The sequence below is a fragment of the Rhinolophus hipposideros genome (genome assembly GCF_964194185.1).
Source record: "Rhinolophus hipposideros genome assembly, chromosome: 16".
Classification (NCBI taxonomy): Eukaryota; Metazoa; Chordata; class Mammalia; order Chiroptera; family Rhinolophidae; genus Rhinolophus; species Rhinolophus hipposideros.
Window position 1 is genome coordinate 60,553,903 of NC_138062.1, and position 23,717 is coordinate 60,577,619.

Genomic DNA, 23,717 nt, shown 5'->3' on the forward strand with positions numbered 1-23,717 from the left:
CCTCCACAAGAGAATTTTAGTGTTCTATTTAATGGGCTGCCAGCCCTGCGACTGTAGGGGATGCAGAATCACCCCAGATGAGACCCACCTACCTACATGAACAATTGAGGGCCCGAACAATAATTGGCACAGGGTAGGGGCTCATTATGTTTTTTTAAAAATTTTTATTAGGGCAGCCAGTTGGCTCAGATGGTTAGAGTGCACTGTTCCTGACACCAACGTCGCAGGTTTGATTCCCACATGGGCCAGTGAGCTGCGCCCTCGACAAACAGATTGAAAATGACAACTTGACTTGGAGCTGATGGGTCCTGGAAAAAAAAAACACTTTCCCAATATTCCCCAATGAAAAAATTTTTAAAAATTTATTAGAGTTTATTTGAGCCAAAGTGACTATGCGGGGAGCAAGATCTCAAGTGTTCCTAGGGCTCATTATGTTTTCATACTCATTGAATTTTCAGCCAACTGTTGGATTTGATTCCAGTTCTTCCCGAGTGAGTGACTTGGCATTGGCAGGTGACTGAGCCTCTCTGACCCTCGGTATCTTCTGTGAGATGGGGACAGCAGGAGCAGCCAAAGCACGAGCAGGACTTGGCGCCGACGCCTTGTGTGGCTCCGTGGGGTGCGGGCGTAGACTCTGCTCATAGGTGACCCCACGCGCCTCTACAGCTTCCCACTCGAGATTGAACAAGGAAGCCGCATCCGCGCCTGCGCACCATAGTGCCTAAGTGGGAAAGCTGCCGCACGCACACGCACGCACGCACGCGCACGCACGTGGCTCGGTCCGCGCGCTCCCCTCCGAGAGGCGGGGACGACGCCTGCGGGCGGGACTCCACTTCCCAGTGTGCCTCGCGAAGACGCCGGGGGCCGCTGAGTTGGGAGCCCTACTCGTGGTGGCCGTACTGCGGCGGCGCGGACTCCAGCGCACGCACGCACGCCGGCACGCTCGCGGGCGCACCCCTGGTCACGCCCCTGGAGGCCCCGTGCGGGAGCGCGCCCGGGCGTGCGCAGGGCGGCGGCGCGGGCGCGGGGGCGCGCGGTGACCGTTGGCGCTGAGGGGAGGAGGCAGCGCGGCCGCCGCCGTTGCGCAGATCCGGGCCGCGGCTGTGGGGAGGGCGCCGGGGCTAGTGACCTTCCGGAGGCGGGAGCGAGCCAGGGGGCCCGGGACGCCGAGCGCCGCCGCCGCCGCCATGAACAACGCGGGCGCCGACGAGATCGGGTGAGGACGCGCCGGGCCGCGCCGGTGCCTCGGCTGGTCCCCGCCCAGATGCCGCCCGCCCGTCAAGGTCACGCCGTGGGGCCGCAGCCTGGGGTCCCGCCGCTTCCTGGTGCGGGGGGACCCTGAGCGGGAACCTGGGGCGCCTGGGGGCCCCGCAGTTTCTTGGCTGGGGGAGACCCGAACGGGAGCCCAGGGGGTGGGGGGCGACCCGCCGCCGCCGCTCCCGAGTTTCCCGTTGGGGGACCCCAAGCCGGAGCGCCTGAATCCCCCCCGAGTAATCCCCACCTGGAACCTGGAGGGTCTGGTGGGCCCTGTCCGCCCCACGCCTGGGGGTTCCGCCGGGAGACCCCCGAAGGGGCGCTCCGAGGGCCCCGGGTTCCCTGTCTGCCCCGGGCTCCCATTTCCCGCTGGGGAACCCCGAACAGCAGCCTGGAGGATGTGGGGTCCGCGGTGGCCCCTGGACCCGCGTTTCTCCTGAAGGACCCGGAACGGGAACCTGGAGGGTTCCGCGGCACCCCCAGCCCGCGCAGACTTGGCGGGTCCGCGCACGTGGCGGCCCGGCGCTGGGGTTCCGGTTCTGCCGTCGCCCAACTTCTCTCCTCCGGGACTTGGGGCGGTGTCCACCCCCTTCTACTCTACACCCCTAAAGTGCTAAGAACAAGGAAGGGTCGCAAACAGAGGGCCCACGGGCCAAGGTCACGGGGGACCGGTCTGCGCACCCCGCGGTGTCCACCATTTCAGCGCACCCGCGCCGCCCGATGGGGCGTCTGCAACTGTTGTTTTTATGTTGGTGGAGCCCCTTCCCGCCCAGCCGCCACCTAACCACCCAGGGGGCTGTATTTAAAATAAAGAAAAAATGAACCTCCGTCTGGTGGGCAGAAAGCCTTACTCCCGAGGTCTTTCTCCTTGGAGCAACTAGTAGACGAGTTTTGTTACAGCTAAGTTTCCCCTTTAATTATAGCCTTGCCTAATGCTGAACTAACCTGAGATCCCAGAAGCAATCCCTAAAGAGCTAGAAGAGGCAGTTCTTCCCTGGTGGAGGGCTTTGCTCCAGTTTTCCTTGCAGAGAGGGCTCCTACAGCACCAGCGTGATTTTACAGTTAAATTCTCTGAAGATGGCAAAACAGCCCCGGCTGCATTTATGTGGCTTTGTGTACATTTCACAGTGCACTTAGCTTTGAACAGATGTGGTGTTTATAAAGTAATTGATTTGGTGAGTCAGTCATTGTTTGCTGGTGGGAGGCTGGCCTCACTGGGCCCCATGTGGCTCCAGCCACGGGTTACACCTGTGTTTTTAAAATGCATTTTGTGGGCTCCCCTCCCCTCAAATCCCACACCTTTTAGAGGACCCGGAAGAAAGCACTTCGTTCCCAGCTAGGTTTGTTTTGTGAACCCGGGCTAGGCATTCTGGGTTACACAAATGAAAAGTTGCAGCACTTATGATGGAAAACAGGGACACTCAGTCTGAAGGATAGGTAGCACGCTTCCCACATCCACACCCACATGCGTCTTTGCAGAGCGCAGCCTTCCACGGCCAAGAGGCAGGGGTCTTTTTGCCCTGGGCTGCCCTCCCTTCTCACCCTGAGAACAGAGATGAAGGTTAGGGAAGAAAGGGAACCTTCAGGTGTGCTTACAAGGAGCTGGCCGGACGGGGGTACCTGGCATTTCACCCCAACAACTTGTCCCAAATTTGGGATCCCAGCCAGAATCCCAGCCCAGGTCTGGAGCGTCCAGACTCATGGGCAGTTGCGGAGACCAGAGTGAAGAGCAGAACCAGCATCGGGATTGGGCACCCTGCCTGGCCATCTTCTCCCACCCTGGTGAATCCATGCAGATCACCTGAGTTTTAAAGTTGTAAATCGCAGTTGTCACAGAAACCTTGTATGGTTTTGCAAGTGAAAATCTGTTGCCAGAAAGTATTGACAAGTTTCTATTTTATGTAGGAACATTGTTTGTGTTGGATGTGGAGTCCAGGGTCCACTTTGAACACCTTGCTGCATGGCTCTCCTAGTTGGGCTGCCTGATGATGGGCGTCCTCTGGCAGTTTCCCGTAAGGGGACCGTGGTTGAGACCTTGGAGTGGTTACCACGTGGGAGGTGTGTTGTGCTCAGATCTGGTGATGGCAGACATTATCGAGAGGTGGCAGGTCTGAACTATCTGTGGTGACAGGCACCCTCATCTTTGCTTTAGTCTGTTAGCCCCGCCCAAGTGGTTCTTCAGGGAGTGCTTGACAGGTGGGAGGGACCTCTCCCCGTTCGGGTGGATGCAAATGTGTGCCTTAGGAAGTGTGTGGATGCTGGCGCGCCACGCCGTCCTTGTTTGTACTTCTGAGTTTGTCTCTAAAGGGAGAGCTGATTGTACCTGAACTGGCTCAGAAATCAGCGTGAAGTCTGATGGGAGACCAGAAATTGGGTGAGACCACTGGCTTTAGACAGTGTTTTCAGTGTCCTGATTGTCACAGTTAGCTACAGCACAGTGAGGGCCAGTTCTTGAGGGCAGAGGGACATGGGAGCAGTGGGTGTCGTGTGATCACGTGTAGCCAATGTGCAGACGGGCAGATGGCCGCCCTGCTGCGGCAGGTCCGGCAGGGTCAAGCATTCACCTTGCTGGGGGGTCTGCTGAGTGGACAGGGCTGAGTCCTCCTTCCCCTGCTGTGTCCTTGGAAAGTCAACTTAAAGGAAAGTCCCCCGATTCAGAATGTCTGCCGGGGTTGCCTGGCATCTTGGTGGTGCTCCCAGGTGCTGGAGGAGGGCTCCCTCCCATTCCAGATGGACAGAGGCATCCGGGGCGCTTTGTTCCACCCACCTCTGGGTCAGCCAGCCTGTGTCATGGAACTGGAGAGAAGTGAAGATTTTATCTGGCACACGTGGTTCTATGTGCGTCACCGGGGACTGGTAAGACAGGGACACCTGCACGTCATCGCCGGGAGCGTCACAGGGAGAAAGGAAGGACTTGGAAAAGGGAAGTGAAGCAGCATTCGGGTTACTCCAAAGAACAGTGTGGGGCAGCGGGCTGCGTCTACAGCTGCTCAGCCAAGAGAGGCTGCAAGTGGGTGGCCCCAGGGGCCTGCAGCTCTAGCAGTGGCTAAGTGGTGCCATGGTGGAGAACGGAGGGTACCTTCAGCATGGGGAGTGGTCCCAAGGCGGAGTGCTTGGGTCCTCCAGGGATGGTTTGTTGGAGAGGCTGTGGAAACAGACCCTCCTGAGTTGAGCTCTGGCCGGCCCTGGGAGTGGGGACTGGAGCCCAGAGGACTGTCCCTGTTAAGCGCCTATTTGCGCTGAGCTCAACAAGGTGGGAGGCCGTGATGGGGGGGGCGACACTGGTTCTTTCTCCGGAGGTGTGGGTCCTCCCACCACTTGACACAGTGGGTCCTGTGGTTTTCTTATCTGTCATGCGCCTCCCACAGTTGTCTGGGAGGGGAAGGTCTGCTGGTAGGAGGGAAGCCCAAGTGTTAAGGGCAGGGGCTCGCACGGGTGGCCTTTAGGGTGAGACCCATGGGCCAGGGCTGTGTACTCCCTCCCAGGGCTGCCTCCCTTCCTGTAGGGAGACCAGGACAGCCTGGGGAAACCAGGTCCCAGCGTGTCCCCACTGAAGACCAGGAAGGTGCAACATAGGCTCTGGGTTGGATGTTCTCTAAGAAGAAAGGGCCATTTGCTCAACAACTGTGACTGCTCTGGGCCCTCTGCCCTGCTGCTGCCTTTCTGTTGCCTCCTTGCCAGGCAGGATGGCACTTCCCGAGGCCTGCCAGCGTGCTGCTGGGGCAGAGCCCACGGTGGTCAGCCTGAGCCAGGGGAAGCCACTGAAGGCTGACTCTCTGGCATCAATACCACGTGGCTGCCCTAAAGTCCACTAGGTGGGAGCAGAGTAGTCACCCAGAAACAGGTTTTGGTTTCAGCAGAGGCGAATGCTAACCGGAGCCTGGTGCCCGGTCACTTCTGCAGAGCCCCTTACAGGAGGAAGTTACCTGTACCCTCTCGAGGTACAGGCCCTGGAAGCCAGCGTGCTGATCACAGGTGACCTCTCTCAGGTCCCCCAGCTGTCAGCATTGCCTGTTTCCCATGTCGGAACCTGACTCTGGGTCACCAGAGAGCCGAGGTCCCTGCACTGGTTTACCTGGTGCAGGTTCTGTGTGGCCCTGATGTCCAGCTTTAGCTGAGCAATGACAGCCCTTCAGAGCAAGGAAGGGCTGAAAGGGGGAGCCAGCGTAGTTGGCTAGTCCTGTAATCTGCAGAGTCCCATGTGTACACGCCCAGCAATGCCTGAGATCCACGCCGTGCCAAGTGAGTGTGCCGCCCCTGGACGTTTGGCGGGGTGAGCAGGTCTCACACTCGTGCCAGGGCTGAATATCCATGTTGGCCAGTGATGGTCTTGCTGCCTGGGCAGCAAGGAGCTGTGTCTGACTTGTCCTGCCAGGGGCCTTAGTCTCTGGGGTGTTGGGGTACCTGTATCTCACTCACCCTGGTTAGGTTGGCACCCAGGGCCCTTATTTTATTGATTACAAAACCTAAGGCTCAGAAGTTGGGGCTTTATGGGGCTTTGGAGAGGTCCCTGCCACCATGGGTCACTGGGGCCTCCCGGGACCTTCCTGAAACTTCTGTGTGCAGACTGGGAGAGTGTGTCCTTGGAGCAAGAGGAACGGAAGTGGAATCACAAAGCACCCAGCACAGTGCCGCCCTCGTGGAGGCACGGCAGTTTCTTCCCTCTGCATAAACTGGTGGTCACATATGAAGCATGTCTCGCTGTGTCCCAGATCCTACGTGATGAGACTGCTGTTTCAGAAGAAACACAAATCCTGCTGTTTCCTCAGTAGTGAGAATTTCATAACTTGTGATCTTTTATAACTTCAGACTTACGGGACAGTTACGGAATAGTAACAAAGTCCCCAGTACTCATTACCCAGCCAGACTCATCAGTGGCTGACATTTTGCCCCATTTGTGCGCGTCTTTCATGAAGTATGAGGAAGGGGCGCCCAAGGTCCCATTGTGTGGACCTGTCCATATGTCCCATTTCCTAAGAAACAAACCCTCAGAGGAACATAGCACAGTAAGAAAATTGGGACACGTAGTATTGATACCATCGTCCATCCATGGGCAGATGCCAGTTCTGTCAGTGGTGTGGATGATGGCATTTCTAGTCTTTTCCCCTGGATGCCTGATTTTGAAATTTAAATGAGAGCTGGAATCTGGACTGGTCTGGCAGGTTCCTCCTCTGCTGGTGGGCGGTGGAGGTTAGGCTGCTTGGAGGGGCACTGGCTCGTTACCTTACTGTTCTGCTTGGATGCAGTGCTAAATAGAGGCTGGTATTTCTCTAAGGGAATTGGGTTTTGGTTTTTGAGAATGCTTGAGATCTCTTTCCTGCAGGAGGCTGCTTTTCTACAGCAAGCCCTTGGTTGTTCCTGTGCCGAAGGACTGGGCAGACGGGCAGCTCCTCAGTGGTGCCAGCCAGCCTCGGGCCCTTGTCATTCGAGGCCCTGAGTCACAGCTTGCTCTGAGCAGCGCCCAGCCCCGATGGCCCTTGGGGAGTGCGGCACAGACGGAGGCTCCACCCCCTGACGGTCGGGAGGCGGGAGGCCTGCGTAGGAGACACGGTTTTAAGTTAATGAGGCCTAAATGTGAGCCTCTCTGCTGCTTGGTCAGCATGTTCCCTGAAACCTGTCCTTGCTGAGCTCCCTTCTGAGGCACTAGAGGCACAGCCACAGCCAGATGCCGGTCCTGAGTCCCCGCCAGCGCTACCCAACCAGGGATGGGGTGGTGGCCTGTTTGTTGGCATTTGGAGGATGGCAGTGGGTACCTGTCTGGTGGTGGGAAAGTTTTCTCACACTAAATTCAAATTGCCCTTCCTTAGAAAAAAGGTAGATTGGAATGAGCCCCGACGGTCCTGCTGTTGCAGGCATTTTGCCAGTGGCTGGCGCACCGAGGCTCCAGTCACCTGATGGAACAGCAGTGACGAGTGTGCCTGCTACCTTGAGGGGTCTGTCCTTGGGCGGAGGGCAAGGTGCCCTGTCTGGCAGTTCTCTTTGTTTCTCCGGAAGCAGGAGTGCGATCAGACTTGCCGGGTCCTTGTGTCTAGGTGTCTCAGGCTGGGACTGAGCCAGGCCACGCGCTGGCGTCTGGAGAACCTCCAGTAGCCCCTGGATCCAGCTTTGAGGGTGACAGTGTTAATGTCCTCTTTTCCTGGACGAAGCAGGCAGGACGGAGAGCTGCTGCCACTGCTGCTGAAGCCCTCCTGCTTCCTCCGTCATGCCTGCCTCCGGGGCTTTGGGAGGCTGGAATGATGGGGTGGGGGGGTGGGTGACACAGGTAAGCGTGGTCTCTAGTCCGGACTGGAACAGCTCCGGCACTTCTGTTCACTCCAGGTGCAGCCAGCCTGAGGGAGGCATGAGAGGTGGGAAAGGTAGGCACTGCCTGGCCCTCCCTTGTTGGGCCCCAGCAGTGTGGAGCCCTCCGCAGGGACAGTAGGAGGCTCTGGGTTCTGCACCTGCCCGCGGGCTGTGCAGACACCATGCAGGTAGGCTGCAGGGACGGTGTGCGAGTGCTCCCGAAAGTTCTAGGACAGCCCAAACTGCCCTGGGGGGGGTGGGGGTGGGGGGGCTGCAGTGCTGGGTCAGGAACTCTGGGGTCCTTCCTGGGGATTTGTGGGTCCTAGCTCATATCTGCATGGTGGGTGTCTGAGGCTCTGCCCCACAGCCCCTGGCGCTGCTGTCATTCTGGCTTGTGGTCTCAGATCGCCATTGTACATGGACAGTACTGCAAGAGTGGCAGGGAATCCTGCCCCGTGGCCTACTCCGCAGCGTCCTGGGGGTCCTGTTGTCTCTCAGAAGCACAATTTCTGGCGGTGGTTGTGGTCTGTGCACTTGTGCAATTCTGGACACGTCGTGTTCACTCACTGCCCGCTGTGTTGGCAAGTCTCCTGTCTGCAACCGACGAGGGCTGGTGATAGCTGTGGCTGTCGTGCACAGGGCCGTGACAGTGACACGCGTCAGCATGTTGGCACGAACTTGGGACAGGTCGGGTGGGCATCATCTTTAAGGCAAGAATCATCTTGACCCTCATGTTTTCTTGTTGAATTTTAGGAAGCTCTTCGTGGGCGGCCTTGACTGGAGCACCACCCAAGGTAGGTGCTGTGCGCTGCGTGCTGTGCGCTGCAGGCAGCCTCTGACCTCGGTCTTCAGGTCGTGCTACTACCTCGGGTTTCTTTAATTCTTGATTGGTTTGCCATCTGGATTTCTGGGGTGAAGGGGCTTTGATCAGGCGTTGGCCGGGGGCAGAGGGACCTCAGTATTCGCTTGAAAGGGCGAATTTCATCCTGAAGCTTCACAGCAAGGAGGGCGTCCTTGGCAGGAAGAGGCTGGTGTGCAGGCCGAAGTCGGGGGTCCTCAGCCTCTGCGCGTCACTTTCCTGGAGGCCTTTGCCGCGGCCGTGCTTAGTGCAGCCTTTCTGGTTTATGTGCAGATATGACGCTTCCGTCTCTTGGAGGCCCCATCCTTCCCCACATGTCTCCTGTCCTTTACAACCCGCTCCCCCCCAAAAAAATAAAAACACAAAAACTAGTTGATTAGTTAGTTTAAAAATGGCTAATTCCACACTTTCCAGGTCAGGCTGGAGAACCAGGAGAGCGGTGTGTGTGCACGTGTGTGTGCACGTGTGACACCGGCTGCGACACTGCTTAACACTCTGGTGTGTGTGTTTGTGTTTTTGCCCCAATCTCTGAGCAGAGACTCTACGCAGCTACTTCTCCCAGTATGGAGAGGTCGTGGACTGTGTGATCATGAAAGATAAGACGACCAACCAGTCTCGAGGCTTCGGCTTTGTCAAATTTAAAGACCCCAACTGTGTGGGCACAGTGCTGGCCAGCAGACCGCACACACTGGACGGCCGAAATGTAAGCGTCCTCCTCCAGTCGCGCTCCCTTGCCATCTCCCACTTGCCCTTCAGTCTGCTGTCCCTGAGCACCGATGGGTGTTGGTGGTAAAGAGTTTCTCCTGTGCATTGATTTGAAAGGAGTAAGGCTGTGTTTAGACTGCATGTTGGAGTTACCTACGGAGACAGGGTGAATTGCCGGGGCCCCATGCTCGTGTGCTGAGCTATTGTCGCTGACACCTTTTCTACAGAAAATAGCCTCATAGTCACAACTGGCTCCTTTGAAACTTCCTACAGATCGACCCAAAACCATGCACACCTCGGGGAATGCAACCGGAGAGGACGCGGCCGAAGGAAGGCTGGGTAAGGTGCCGGGCGGGGCAGCCTTGTGTGTTCCACAGCCAGTTTAAAGGGCACGCGTGCCTTTGATCTGGTGTTTTTGCTCATTAACGTTGAGAATGACAGAAAGTGTTTTCCTTCGATGCTTGGGCAGCCAAGAATTGCTCAGATTTATCCAATGCTGTAAATTTTTTATCTTGTAGCCAAGGAGAAAATTCTTAAAAACAATGACACCTCACACCCGTTTGTCATCGGAGCCTTCCGTTTTGTCTGCCCCAGCTGCTCCCAGGCTGCCCAAGACAAAGGGCAGAGAGCAGCTTCTCCTTCCGCTCCCCACTGCTTGGTGGCCTGGTCGTCCTGAGTCCGAGGACCTCTGCCCGTCCAGGCGCCAGGGCACACAGGCATGGCCAAGTCCATGAGCCTGGTCTCTCGGACAACATATTGGGCCAGCATGGTGACTCCTGGGGATTCCTGCTGAGCCGCGTGTGGCCCCAGGTGCTGGGCAGCTGGAGCAGGCCTGTCCTCTCACACTCCGCCCATACCTTCCCTTCCCCCACCCGGCAGTTCTCAGAAGACCGTCACCTGGAATGCTCCCATCCTCGCAGAAAGTCCTACTGGACAGAGCTGGGCTGGAGGCAGTTCAGATGCTGAGTGCAGGCCCCACCACACGTCTGAACTGCAGGTCTGGGCTGGGGCCTAAGAACCTGCATTTCTAGCAGGATCCCACCTGCTGCTGACGGACAGGCCTCAGACCCTTGAAACCGTTTTTATTTTTCCGAATTTCTATTAGGAGAGTTTTCAAATTATAGAAAAATTGGAAGAGGAGTACAATGAACACTTCAATACTCCACCTAGATCCACCATTTGTTACTATTTTGCCAAAGTTACCTATTTTGATATCCATCTCTGTCTGCATATATCACCACTCCTAAATTCTGGAGCATGCTTCTAAAGGTCCAGCCTCCCATGGAACCCTCGTCCCCACAGCTAAGATGCCTGTGGTGATGCCCAGTGTCACCTGTGTCCACACAGCCATGCTCACGTCTCACAGGCAACCTTCACAGCTTTTCAGACTGGACTCCAAGCAAGGCTCAGATTCCGTTTGGTTCTTAACATGCTGTAGTCTCGCAGCAGCTTTATTAAGACAGAATAGGCACACCTGGGAAACCCGTTACCACCCCCAGAAATTCAGTCTCTGCTAATCCAGGACAGTTGGGGTGACTTAATCCAGGAGCTCCTTGGGTAGAAAGAAGTAGGGGTGTTAGGAGTGGAGGGGGCAGCAGGGGCAGGAGCCAAGGTTCGGGTCCACCTGAGGATGCCAGACGGACACGTTTCCTCCGTGTCTGACCCTCAAGTGTCAAACTGCAGGCAAGCATTTCCTCCCGGAAGTGTTAGGTTGTCCTGCCAAGACTGTGATTGGTGTTGGCGAAGGCGAGCTACGAGGCCGATAGTGGGGTGACTCTTCTGTTACTAGAACTTTCCGTCATCGTTGATCATCCACTTGAAAGCCAGCACCTGTAAACCAGCCTCGTCTCTATTAGTCTTAACCTTGGAAGCCCCCTTGTTGTGTCCTCACTGCTAAAACCCTTAGTTTCACAAAGGAGAGAGCTTTTTAAGTTCTGGAGCTGTTGGGATTTGGAGTGATTGAGCGCAGGACTGCGGCCTGCTGTGTAAGCGCCTCGGCAACGCTCTTCCCGGTCTCCTTGGTCTCTGGGGACATGGCTGGCTGGTTTGGGTTCTCTTGGAATTACTGGATTTTTGGAGTGTTGGGTGGCTTTAGCTGGCACCGAGCCCATGCCGAGACGCACACCCTGGGGAGCGCGCTGAGGCCTCCCCACATGGACTAACCAGCTTTTCCTTCTTGAAACAGCAGAAAGGACCCAGAAGCGATAACAGTAAATCAAATAAGATATTTGTCGGTGGAATTCCTCACAATTGTGGTGAGACAGAGCTCAGGGAATACTTCAAGAAATTCGGAGTGGTGAGTTCTTCCCACACCAGCAGCTCCGGGCAGCAGCTGATCAGCTCAGCCTAGTCGGGGCGGGAGTGGTGAGCTGTGTGTCCACAGGGAGGCTCAGCTTGGCAGCTCTGTCCTCTTGGCCCGCATCCCCCCCATGCCCCCAAAAAAGAACAAACCAGAGCCCCATCCTTCCCCTTCATGGCTAAATATCATGCAGGAGCGTAGTCACAGTTTCTCCAGGCAGAGGAAACACCAGGCCAGCGTCCAGAAGGCCTTCCGCTTGGTCGTGACCACCGTGATGTAAAGCACTGGACAGTATTGGGGGGGAAGCCAGACTGCTGTCCTTGATCATGGGGAAATGTTCCAGATCAGGTCCACCTGCCCTGGGACCCGAGATGAGGTGCCCACCATGGGTAGGGCGGGCTTGGGCTGGTAGAAGAGTTCCCGAGCGGGGACCGTGCCCAGGTCCTTAGACCAGCAACGCGGACCCCACTGTCTGGGGGGCCCTGCCCCAACCCTGCATCCTGCTCAGCATTTCTTCTGTGACACAGCCCTCCCAAGGGTGCTCCTGTTTTCTGGGAGAGCCTACAATCTCTTAGAATCTCATCGGGGTTAGAGTTCATCGGAGGCATACAGGGAACTTGGTTCTAGTGGAGCCAGCAGAGGAAAAGACAGGGCTTGGGAGTCAGAGTACATGAGGCCACCCCAAGCTCCCGTTGCTCACAGCGTCTTCGTAGTGGTGTGGCCCAGCGTGCTACTGCTACAGCCAGTTTTTCAGGTGGTACCTGAGTGGGCCAGGGTCAGTGAGGGACGTGCTCAAGTGAGCTGGGGACCATAGGCGGGTGGTCCTAGAGCACTAGCGCTCTGAGTCATTCTGTCCTGTCACCTGAATGGCACGGTGGTTTGGGCCCCTGATGTCCAGCTGCCTGCCCTGGGAACAGCAGGAGCATTTGGCCGGCTGCTGACCCCATGTGTCTCGGACATCATCCCTGGAGGGCTGGCCTTTTGCCTCACGACTCCCCAGGCTGGCAACATTCCCAGCCTGTTGGGCTGGGGCACTTTGTTGTAGCCAGAGATGCGCGTGGCACCCAGGTCCTTGAACGGCCGTCTGTCTTGCAGGTCACAGAAGTGGTTATGATCTACGATGCCGAGAAGCAGAGGCCTCGAGGTAAAAGAGATGGAGTTTGTCCTTGACCTTCCCCTCAGATGGCAAACTATCTCACAAATAGGTGGTGGTTGTAGCGAGCATTTCCTCACAAAAAGGGTGATTTGGAGACAAATGATTAAAATGTAGGCTCTTCCTGTGCAGCCCCCAGCTTGTCTGCTTCCCAAGGTCAGACGTTACTGGCTTTTTTTCCTTTTTTTTTTTTTTTTTTTGGCTCATTCTTTTGAAGTTTTTACAACTTGACATGAATTTGAACATGGTTTCTGTTTTTCAATGTGCACTGAAAGACTTGTGGTTCTTTTATACCATGACCTTTCTCGGTTACGACCATGTCCTGTTTTCAGCTCACACAACTCTAGTCAGATGTTTCATTCCATGTCATCAGGCCAGGTCTGCCCCAGCTCAGCTCAAACGTGGAGTTTCCTTTATCCATCCCATGCTTTTTTCCTGTTTTTCTTGTTTTTTGTCCCCCTCAGTCAATGGGGCCGGTGGGAGGAGGGGCAAGGAGGCCTCCACTGTCCCCACAAGGGTCCCCTGAGCTGCCCCCCCTGCACGCTTGGGGCTGGGACAGCGGGTGCTGATTTCCATGCCCTTTTTTTTTTCTTCTTGTGGCTGCTGCTGTTTGTTCCTGCCCGTCTGTTTTGGTTCATCAGCCGCTTTGGGCCCGGTCTGGGCTCTGCAGCCCCTGCCCCGCAGAGGCCCCTAGAGTGCGGGGCCGGCTGCCCGCAGCATGCGCCCGCCGTGCTGGAGAATAGTTTGCCATTTGAACTTCCATCCTTTATTCCATGATTAAGTAATGTCTCCTCACTTCATGTTGATTAAGCTGTTAAGTCTTAGTCTTAATTTTAACGTAGCCGTACATGCTTAGTGACATACTTAAGTGTTTCGTAGTAAATACAGTAATGTTAAGTAAGTTGTTTTTCCTTTCTCTCTGTGAATTTTTGTGATTAACGATCTCTCTTTAGATTTCTCTTCTCCAGGTGCTAAATTATATCACACAGGTACAGGCCATCCCGCAGTCAGAGGAGGGAGCGGGCTTTGCTCCAGTGGGGTGTAAACGAAGTTTCAGTGTGTTTCTGTGCCGCTTCCTCAGTGGTGATGTCGCCTCTTGACACAGACGCGTCCCTAGACGCCCCGCCCTGGGCTCCTTAACCACGAGTCACCGCCTCTTGCTCCCTAACGGATCGCGCGAGCCCTGTGGTTTCAGACACTCCTGCACACTGAGAAAATGTTAACTTGTAATATGCATTCATCACCCGTGCTGTGTTCCACCATTGCCTCCGATCTTGTGAAGCCTCAGGACACGGGACCCCGAGGGCTGCTTAGATTCCCCAGGTCACTCCCTAGGCCGCCTGTTGTTCTCGCCCTGGCCCGGGGCCAGGGGTGCAGGCAGGATGGGCTGGTGGGGAGAACACTTTGGGCTTGGCCCTTGGGCCTGCGTTCCAGTGTGCGCACACCGTCCTCAGCCATCGGACTCTGCGGGTACCAAATCCCCTGGAGCTTTAGGCAAGCAGAGGGCGGGCGCGATGCCCAGAGCAGCGGTTGGTCAGCCGGCATCCTAGAGCTCACTCCTACTTTACTTTCCGGAAACTCTCACTAGGGCTTGAACTCCCTCCCTTTCTTCTTCCCTCCCTCCTTCAGTTTCAGACAGTGTCCCTGCCTCAGGGATTCTACATGTCTGCCTTGATTCCAGCTAGCGAGCCCCTGACCTCTGGCCCCCCTTTGCCCGTCTCTGCCCTTGCTCACCTCACCCCTTCCTCCTGTGTTCCCTCTGTTCCAGCTGTGTCTCCTCTCCTGTTTTGCCATCATGGTTCCCTTTCTTCTCTCACACCATGCATAGATTCTGTGTGCGTGTGTGTGTAGAGAGAGAACCCGGCTGAAGGCTCCGGAATCCCAGCTGTTCTTCCCTGCCAATCTGTCACCCAACTTTCTGAGCTGCCTTCTCCTCGTTTCCATCCTTTTTCCACTGCTGTTTGCCTATGATTTTCCCACGTGGTCCCGGGCATGGCTGCCCCTGCCCGTCCAGCACAGGCCTGCCCCTGGCTCTGCACCTCTGCCACGTGGCACTGTTCCTTTCCCCCCACACCCATCTTTAGCCCCTTCTTGGCCCTCAGCCCTTCCCCTCGCCCGTCTTTTGTTCTTCTGAGGTCTTCTGGCAGCTGTCTGCCGCGCGCGTCCTTTTGTGCTCACAGCAGATGGGCCCTGGAGCCAGTGCAGTGGGCTGAGGACCAGGCATGCCACGTTAGCCGGGCCGTCACGCTCACCCAGACCAACCAAACTTCGTTTATACTGCCACTTGTGTTTGGAAAATGCTAAATTTTTTTCCCTTTAAAATTCTCTTTTTGATGACATGGTGCCTCTTGCTCTTGCTGCTCACAGCAGAGTTGACCTGCTGGAACCCGCTGTGGCCTGTATCTTTGTGTATTTTATTACGTAGATACGTACAGATAGATACCTGTATACATACGTATATGACCTTGACAGGACTCCTTGGGCTTACCCAACAGCGTTGGATAAGCCTAGCGAGGCACTAACTGCGGTAGACGTATGTTAACGCGCTAGGACAGTAAATGGCTGCTGTCAGCACTGGCTGTGAAGCAAATTGCAAGCCGAGGGGGAGAATCCTGGGTTTCAGCGGAGCAGCAGCACACCCATAGATAGCACACTTGCAACGGAGGCGGAGCTCTCAACCTGCTCCTTGCCTGCCCTTGTCTTCCACAGAATGTTCTAGCACTGGCGCAGCATGGCGTCCTGCCATATTTGATGGCCCTCGCCGCTGTGCTTTCCGGGCTATGACTCTCTTAAGAGACACCCCGGTTGCTCCCAAATGTGTCCATGCGGAACCCCAGCCCGAGCTGGGGCCCCGGCGCCCTGCGGAGATCTCCCTGCCTCAGTGGCTCGCCCGGCCAGCCCCGCAGCCTCCTCCCTCCCTCGCTTCGCTGAAGCCCTGGGTCGATCCCTCGGCCCGTCCCTAATACTGTTCATCATCCTGTTTTGTGTCACAACACCCTGCTACCTTGATTCACTCTTCGTCGTTGGCTAGGTTTTGGATTTATTACTTTCGAGGACGAACAATCAGTGGACCAGGCTGTCAACATGCATTTTCACGACATCATGGGCAAAAAAGTGTGTAGTGGTAGTTTTATTTTACCTTCAGACCAAACCAAGTCTCAGGCAACTAAGGGATTTCACTGGAAACGAAAAGTCCTTCACAGACAAGGGCCGGGCGAGTGGCTGCTATGGGGTAGGACCTGGGCTGACAGTGGCAGGGAAGGGGGCGCTGGCGCGGGCCTCCAGTGAAATCGCGGGTTGCCTCAGGCTTGGTTCCAGTGACCACTCCTTCAGATGTCTGTGCCATGTTCCGATTGTTTCATCTGAGCCCTGATGGGCAGCGAACCTTTGAGAAGAGGTTCTGAGTAAAACTGAAGGAAATGTAAACATCCTGAAGGATTGGTTGTTTGAACTTGGGTCACTTACTGTGGAACTCCGGTACCAAGCACATGCTCTCAGTATACTTAACTCCATGCAGTCAAGTGACCTCTGCTGTGTCATCTTCATACTGTGTTGCTGCCGCGGAGGTAACCATCAGAAAGCGGCTCCTAACTCCTCGTTGTGCCAGGCCCTTCGAGCTGTTGGAGAAGTTAACTGTAACATGAGTAACTGGTAGGAATTCTGCAGGGTGGGATTTCTTACGGTTAGCGAAGGCCTTTGGGGTCCACATTTTTGTAGGATTCCCACCTGGGCCCTTATAAAACCTGCCCAGCGGCAGCGCCCGGTGGTGCGTGCCACCAGCTCCTCACCCAGCTCAGCACGCCCAGCCCTTCTGATGGAGACACCGGAAGGGGTATGGCACCAGGGCTGTCCTGCCGCCCAGCCAGCCCGCAGCCTCGCTCCCTAGAGGAGGCTCAGGTTTTGTTGCAGGGTGAATGAATTCCATTTGAACCTGACGAAGCAGGAGACATGGAAGCTTCTAGTTCAGAATCAGCATGCAGATTCTGATGTCTGCCAGTTACGAGCACAAGGCGAAAGGAGCCTGCATTCAATGGTTCATAGTTCATAGTCTTGTGACGGTTAAAACTTGGAAGAAGTGTCCTGCTTCAGGGGCAGAAAGTGCACGGATTGGCACCCACTCTTGGCTGCTCATGGTGGACACTTCTCATGTCTACAGGAGTCTGGCTCCTGTCGCCTGACCTTCACTGGTCCCCGCCAGTTCTTCAGTGAGGATTTCCGTCTGTAATGGGCTCGGGTCCCACTCCTAATTAAAATCGGAGTGGAATGACTATCCATGTTCCCATAGGAAGAGAGTAAAGGAATTTCTTGAATCCAAGGTCTGCTTTGCTTTATAAGCAGGAACCAAATTCCCTTAAGGAAAGTGTGTGAAGACTCATTAATCCGAGGACTTTGTTCCCATCCGTGGAGCATGCTTGGGCCACCAGGAAGGTGGAGGTCTTCATGCCTCTGCCCCACTTCCTGTTTGTTGCCTAAGAGGAAGGGATTTTCAGGAATTCTGATACATAATTGCTTAACTCGGCAGCCGGAGACCCGCAAGGGTGACTCCCGCTGGATTCATTGTCTCATTGAAATTTATCGTGAAAACAAGGAAAAGTCAGGATATTCAAATGCTGAGGCAACCCTGGAATTGGGGCGTGTTTTTGTCCCCAGGCTGCGTGAAGGAGACCGCATATGGCATAAGTAGGACAAGCTACTCCCTGCTGTCGGGGCCCTTCCCCTCACTGTGGCTCCTGCCAGGTCCAAAGAGGAAGGGTCCTGGGCTGCTGACCTAACACAGTATGAAGATTGCTTACTGATTCAAATGTCCATTTTATTGCATGTTTGTTTACTTTTTTGTTAGATGTAATGTAAGATTCTCTTTATCACATCCATTCCCTCTGACATTATTTTGAGTTAATTGAGATTCTTTAAGCGTTAGCCTGGGGAAGGTAAGTCTTTATCTTCCTTTAGACATTTAAAATAAACCTAAGTAATCCAACTGTGTTTCTCAGGTATGAGCCGAAGGCGCAGGCAGGATGGGCGGGCTCTGCAGAGGTCCTGGGCAGCTCCCAATGGAAGTCCCCCTACCCCAGGGTGTGGACGGTTGCTGGCTCCTGCCACTTGGGAGTCCTGGGGAGCCCTGTGACAAGGGCTGCGATGTTTGGAACGGCCTGGTCTCTGTCCCCAGGTTTACAAGGCCGTTGAAGGAGGACGCTGCCATTTTAACTTGACTGAGAGACCCTTGGCACACAAAACGCTCAAGGGTTCTTGGCCCTCGGTCCCTGCCCCGCAGCTCAGGGCTTACTTAGCATGTCACGGTTGCATCTGTTGTACCTGAGAAACATTTTTTAAATAAAATAATTAAACAACAAAGAAACTTTAAAGGAAAAAAGCTACTACCCTAAATAAGGTTTATAGTTAAGTATTTAGTTTTAAGTCGTAATAAGATGCTAAGTGTAGTCATAAGTTACCTGAGGGTGTGTCTGAAGGGAAGGGGCCTCAGACCCCCGCGGCCCCCTGAACCAGAGCTCGGTTTGTCTAGGTGGAAGTTAAACGGGCCGAGCCTCGGGACAGCAAAAGCCAAGCACCCGGACAGCCAGGGGCCAGCCAGTGGGGGAGCCGTGTTGTTCCCAGTGCTGCCAACGGCTGGGCAGGCCAGCCCCCACCCACGTGGCAGCAAGGATATGGCCCGCAAGGTAAGGCTACCAGCACCCCTTCCTCCAGACTGAGCGCAGAGGTGGGCTGTGTGGGAGTGCTTGCAGGCAGAGATGGGGCTCCCCACCCACCCGGGTGCTGGGTCCCTGGGTTCCGTGTCGTCTCCTGGTCCTTCTGAAGGGTTGTGTGTCCCTTGGTGTGCTTGGGGCCTCAGCCGAGTCCCCATATAGAGTTTAGGCAGCTAGGGGCCAGCAGAGCTGCAGTGGGCGTCCTCCGCCACGTGGGTCTGAGCGCGAACAATTAAGACAACTCACATTGTCATGCAGTCCTTTTGCTGGGGCAGGTTGGGAGTCCATCACTGTCACCTCCACCTTTGATTGCAAGTGTGTGATAGACAGCCCACAGTGAGGGTGGATGGGGCCTTCCTGGTTGGGAGAATCCGATCATAAGCTTCTAGTAGGAGAAGTGGGGTTTACGCCCGGCTGGAAGGAGAGTCCTGCCTCTCCGGCTCTTTGGGTCTGTCCCTGCTTCCAGCGCTGTGGGGCGGTGCCAGCTGGGCTGTCAATTGAGCAGTTAAGGACAGCCTGGCAGGAGGGTTGGGGGCTCCGAGGCAGGATCTGTGAGCCTCCACCAGCATTGGAAACCCAATGAAGCGGCAGCATCCAGGGAGGGGCAGGAGGAGGAGGGGTGGGGCTATCGGCACCCAGGGCACTCGTCACCCCCAAGCCTGCAGAGCCATCTACTGAGCTTGAAGCTTTATCCCTGGTCTCTCCAGAGCTGTCTTTTTAAAAGCCTGCATTTTATTGCTAAATAAAACGCAGCTACAGGGAAACATTTTTTGAGACCAGACGCTCCTCTGGCAGCAGGGGAAGGGCCCATGCTTGGCCTGCAGCCAGCCAGGCCTGAGGTCCCACACATGTACCCAAGTCCTTGGTCTCTTGGCATCTCCTCCATGCAGTCTGCTGGTTATGTTGAAGAGCCGGGGCCACGTGACACAAAGGCTTTTCTTGCAAGCTACCTCTGGAAGGATAGGGACGGCAAGCCCTGTGCTGATGTCCAGGGTTCTTGAGACTTCACAGGGGTCATTCTGGTGGGTCCCTAGGGGCTGGGACATTCTCCCTGTGTCTGCCAGTGGGGCTCGGGGGGGACTCTGCCATGTGCTCTGAGGGCAGGGCTTGGCCCCCAGTCCTGATGTTGGGCTGACACAGCACCACCTTCTCTTTGTTTTCCGGTTTAGGAATGTGGGTGCCAGCAGGACAGGCAATTGGTAAGGAAAGGGAATCCAGAGTGCGGGGATCTGGGTCTGGGCGGGTGGGGCTGTGTGTGCCATGCTCTCCCGCACCCTGTGCCCTGCTTTCCAGGTGGCTACGGACCACCGCCTGCAGGAAGAGGAGCCCCACCACCACCCCCGCCATTCACGTCTTACATCGTCTCCACCCCTCCCGGAGGGTTCCCCCCTCCACAGGGCTTCCCACAGGGCTACGGCGCACCTCCGCAGTTCAGTAAGTCCAGGGCTTGGGCGGGGCCTCCATTGCACACCTTGACCTGCATTGTCTGCAGCCTCTGCCTGGGCGTTCGTTTGGAAGGTGGGTGGGGGTGTGGGGCACCTGTGCTGGATGCCACCGTCCCAGTCCCTCTGCCTGGAGGAAAGGGATGGGCCAGCTCTGTGCCCTGCACAGCTGTTGACTTTGGCCTCCTTGTGAAACAAGTGCACCTTGTCTGTGGGGGGGCTCCGTGAGTTGACACAGCACAAAGACCCTGTTCTTCTCACAGTCATCCCTCAGGGCAGGCATCTGGACCTACTCTCCGATTAGAATTGAGGGGGCTGGAGGTCTTGATTTATTTTTGTCTGTACTTGGCTTGTAGCTGGAGATCTGGCATCAAGCAGCCAGTTCACCCCCAGGGTGAGGGCGCTCCTTGGAACCAAACGGCACAGCCACACGGAGCTGGGTTTCTGACAGTGAAGAGCGGCCCTCACCTAACCTGGCATGGCCACAAACTATTCCTGCAACCTTTTTCCTACTACGTTCTTGGGATTCCAGTGTGTCATTCTCAGGGCCACAGGGCGAACCAGCCACGTTTGCAGGCTCAGTGGCCACTGGCCCATGACTGGCCGGTTCTGTGGCCTGGACCACAGCCACATGACGACCACGTGGCCCTCCACAGAAAAGGCGTGTCTGCTGCTGGCCTAGGTTACACCTCATTTTCTTTCTGGCAAGACGAGAGGTGGCTAGAAGTGGGGTGTCTGAAGCCCGAGGCTAGAGCACAGGTGGCCGTGATCTTTGTCTTTCCAGAGCACGCCAGTTGTGCTTCATTGGATGGTTGCCTCCTATCTTTCTAAGGAGCTTTCCAGAGCAGTGACCCCCTTCATCAGTTACTAGGCAGCACCACTGCAGGCAGCTCCCAGGCCTGCGCAACTGCCTGCTGCCCTGCTGTGCCCAGTTTGCCTTGGGCGACTGGAGCATGCAGCTCCAGGTCTTCCTGTGGGGAGTCCCGGGGCGGCTCCCGGTGGCTGGGCTGTGGGTGAGAACGGTGTCTGTCTTTCTGTCCTGTTTGCAGGTTTCGGCTATGGGCCGCCGCCTCCACCGCCAGACCAGTTTGCCCCCCCAGGAGTCCCCCCGCCTCCGGCCACCCCAGGGGCAGCCCCTCTGGCTTTCCCGCCGCCTCCGTCTCAGGCTGCCCCTGACATGAGCAAGCCCCCAGCGGCACAGCCAGACTTCCCCTATAGTCAGTACGGTGAGTGGCTGCGCCTCTCCTTCCCAGCAGCCTCTATGGGCCGGGAGGCCTGCCTGCCCGCTGCTGGGGCGGGGGTGTTGGAGAGTTCACGTGACTTGGGGTCAGCCATACGTCAAGCAGGATCTTGGTTGCTGGGGATTTTGCCAGCACGTTAGTTGTAGGAAAGTGTGGGTTGCATAGCAGGTGTCCCTGGACGTGTGGGTTTGGGACCCCGAAGCCAGGACGGGGTCCCCAGGCGGACGGTGGAACAAGGGCTGTGACCTCTGTCAGGCCTCAGGCGCCCTGGCAGGCCTGTCCATCGGTTTTCCGAGTGCAGAGTGCAGGCAGGCGTGTTGGCTGTGGCTCTGGTCTATGGTAGGTGCTGGCTTTGGCGTTGGCTTCGCACTTCAGCCGAGGGGCTGGTCGTGGGGTAGGTGCTTCTGAGCTGGGGTCCGCAAGGTGGTGGCCGAGTGGGGCAGTTCGTGTGAGGATGGGGTGTGGCCCAGGCTCTCCCCACACTGGGCTCCCTCCCTTGCCGACTGTGCAGGTAGCAGCTGCAAGGGGCCAGGGCTGCCAGGGCTCCTGTGAGGGCTTCAGCCTCCCTTTCCTGCATCAGAGCTTGGATTGTGTTTCGCTCAACATGGCTGTGTCTGCACGTTGAGCCACTCTTGCCCTCGAATGTGTTCCCCACTGGCTGACCAGGTGCCCCCCACAGCACCCCTACATCGCACACTTCTGTTCCCCTCGGGGACTCGTGGGGCCGCGGTCACCAAGTGTGTGGGCTCTCGATCCCACCTGGAGCAGGACGTGTTGGCCGCCCTGGGTGGGAGTGTATGTGAGTGTGAGCGTGTCCCCTTTTTGCCCCACGCCCACCAGGGCCGCCCTGGGGTAGTCACCCTGGTCTCGTCTCTCGCCAGGCCTGGGTACCTATTCTCAAGACCCGGCGGGCTTCGGGCCCATACTTTGTTTACAATCTTATGGTCAGGCTGAGCAGTGATGTGGCCTAGGTAGGTGGCGCCTCCTCGTCCACGGTCCCCACCTGCCTGCACCCGGGCCATGGACATCGCGTCCTCTGCCGTCCCGGGCGGGGGTGGGCCCGCGGTGCCCTCTGGGACAGGGCCAGGAGCTCTGTCTCCTCAGGGGGCCCTGGGACGGCCTTCATGCAAGTGTGTGGTCCGGGTGGGCAGGGAGCGAGGATGGTGCCACCCCCCTTTCCAGAAGCACTTCCGCACCCTCTAAGGTCAGCGGTGCAGGGTCATTGTCCTGTGTAGAGGAGAGTCCTGCCAGGCTCAGATGGGCTCTGCAGCTTCGTCACTTGAGCCCTCAAAGCCCAGTGCTCCTAGCATGCAGTCACTGCCAGGCCCCAAGCCACTTGGTTTTATGGCAGCTGCCAGGGTGGGTCACCTTTGTAGGGAGGACTGCTCGGGATCTGGGGCGGGGGCCATCCTGGAGGGAGGCCAGGGCTGGGGAGATGTTTCCTTAAACCCTGAATCGATCTGCCTGAGCCCACCCTGCACTGCCCACTCGAGAACAGACTTTCTAGGAGCCCGAGGTCCACCGAGCCGAGCCATGTGACGTGCGTCCCCAAGCTCAAAGGCCTCTCTAGGCCTTGGCTCTGCCACCAGGGCCTGACCCTGAGTCCACAGGGATGTGTGGGGAACGGCCGAGATCTGACAGGACAACCTGGCTTACCAAGGGTCTGTGAGGTCTTGGACCCTCTTTTCTTAACATGTGGAGACAGGGTACTGCCAGGGTTCAGGGCAGGCTTTCCGGGAGACAAATGCTTCAGCGACTCTAGGTGGGAGCGGGACCCCGGGTCCTGTAGGCGGTGGTCCATGCAGTCACTCTCCAATCCGCTCACTGCACTCTCTCCCTGCAGGTTATGGACAGGACTTGTCCAGCTTTGGCCAGGGCTTCTCAGACCCCAGCCAGCAGCCCCCCTCCTACGGGGGCCCCTCGGTGCCGGGCTCGGGGGGGCCCCCTGCCGGCGGAAGTGGCTTTGGAAGAGGGCAGAACCACAACGTGCAAGGATTCCATCCCTACCGACGCTAGCCGGCCAGCGCCAGGCAGACGGCGGGACAGCCAAGACCCAGGATTTGAAACTTGTGAACTTGTGACAATCACAAACTTGGCAGAAAAAATCGCGATTCAACCTTGGGGGGAGGGGTGGGCACAAGGCTTTTGGAGGCGGCTGTGGGTGTCTGAACTGAAGTTTTTAAATATATTTCTTTCTCTAACCCATCAGCACAATAAAAAAAAAAGTCACTGGTTCAACAACAGGGTTTTAAAAAAATGTCTTCAGCTTTAATTCAAAACTTCAGGTTTCTTTTTCTTCCTTTTTTTTTTGAAATTATTTTCCTGAGCCTTTTGTTTTACCGTATATTGTAAACTTTTATGTTAAAGAAAAAAATATACATTTACAAATTGTGAGATTTTTAAGAGAAATTTTCTACGATGTATACTGGCTTATTTTTTAATTTAAAACAGGGTTTCCGTCGGCACTGGTGGAAGTGAGGGGCGTTTTTGGTCCCCGCACTCCTGGCTCTGAGGGTTGGGACTTGTCGGTCCAGAAATTCTGGAGCTTAAAGAAGCAGTCTACTGAGTGTGTTTGTTTTTGTTTATTCCTTGCTTTTGTCGACTGACCTGCCTGGCGGTGTCTGCAGGCGCGCCATGGGCTCGCGGGCGACCACCCACGTCTAACCGGCATCAAGGGCCAGGAGGCCTTGTCAGCCAACCTCCTGCGTACATGGCTTCAGGGCGTCCCCACTGACCAGTTTGACCCTGGTTTGAATAAAGAGAAGTGCGTTTGGATTAGA

General features: G+C 56.3%; 1 protein-coding gene across 12 annotated transcripts; it reads left to right on the top strand.

The window, feature by feature from the left end:
- The first annotated feature begins 1,014 nt into the window (after positions 1–1,014).
- Positions 1,015–23,717, top strand: DAZAP1 (DAZ associated protein 1). 12 transcript variants are annotated; one of them, XM_081075976.1, is made up of 12 exons: positions 1,015–1,216; positions 8,290–8,330; positions 8,932–9,098; positions 9,374–9,439; positions 11,289–11,396; positions 12,495–12,543; positions 15,584–15,666; positions 18,074–18,227; positions 19,424–19,453; positions 19,548–19,688; positions 20,746–20,922; positions 22,781–23,716. In XM_081075976.1, exons 1-12 carry the CDS (start codon positions 1,188–1,190, stop codon positions 22,951–22,953), a joined length of 1,218 nt encoding a protein of 405 aa, XP_080932102.1. In that variant the 5' UTR covers positions 1,015–1,187; the 3' UTR covers positions 22,954–23,716. The 12 variants fall into 12 exon arrangements, 11 of the variants coding, with proteins under 11 accessions (XP_080932102.1, XP_080932107.1, XP_080932103.1 ...); XM_081075977.1 differs by having other exon boundaries at positions 1,021–1,325; positions 11,286–11,396; XM_081075972.1 differs by having other exon boundaries at positions 1,026–1,216; positions 11,286–11,396.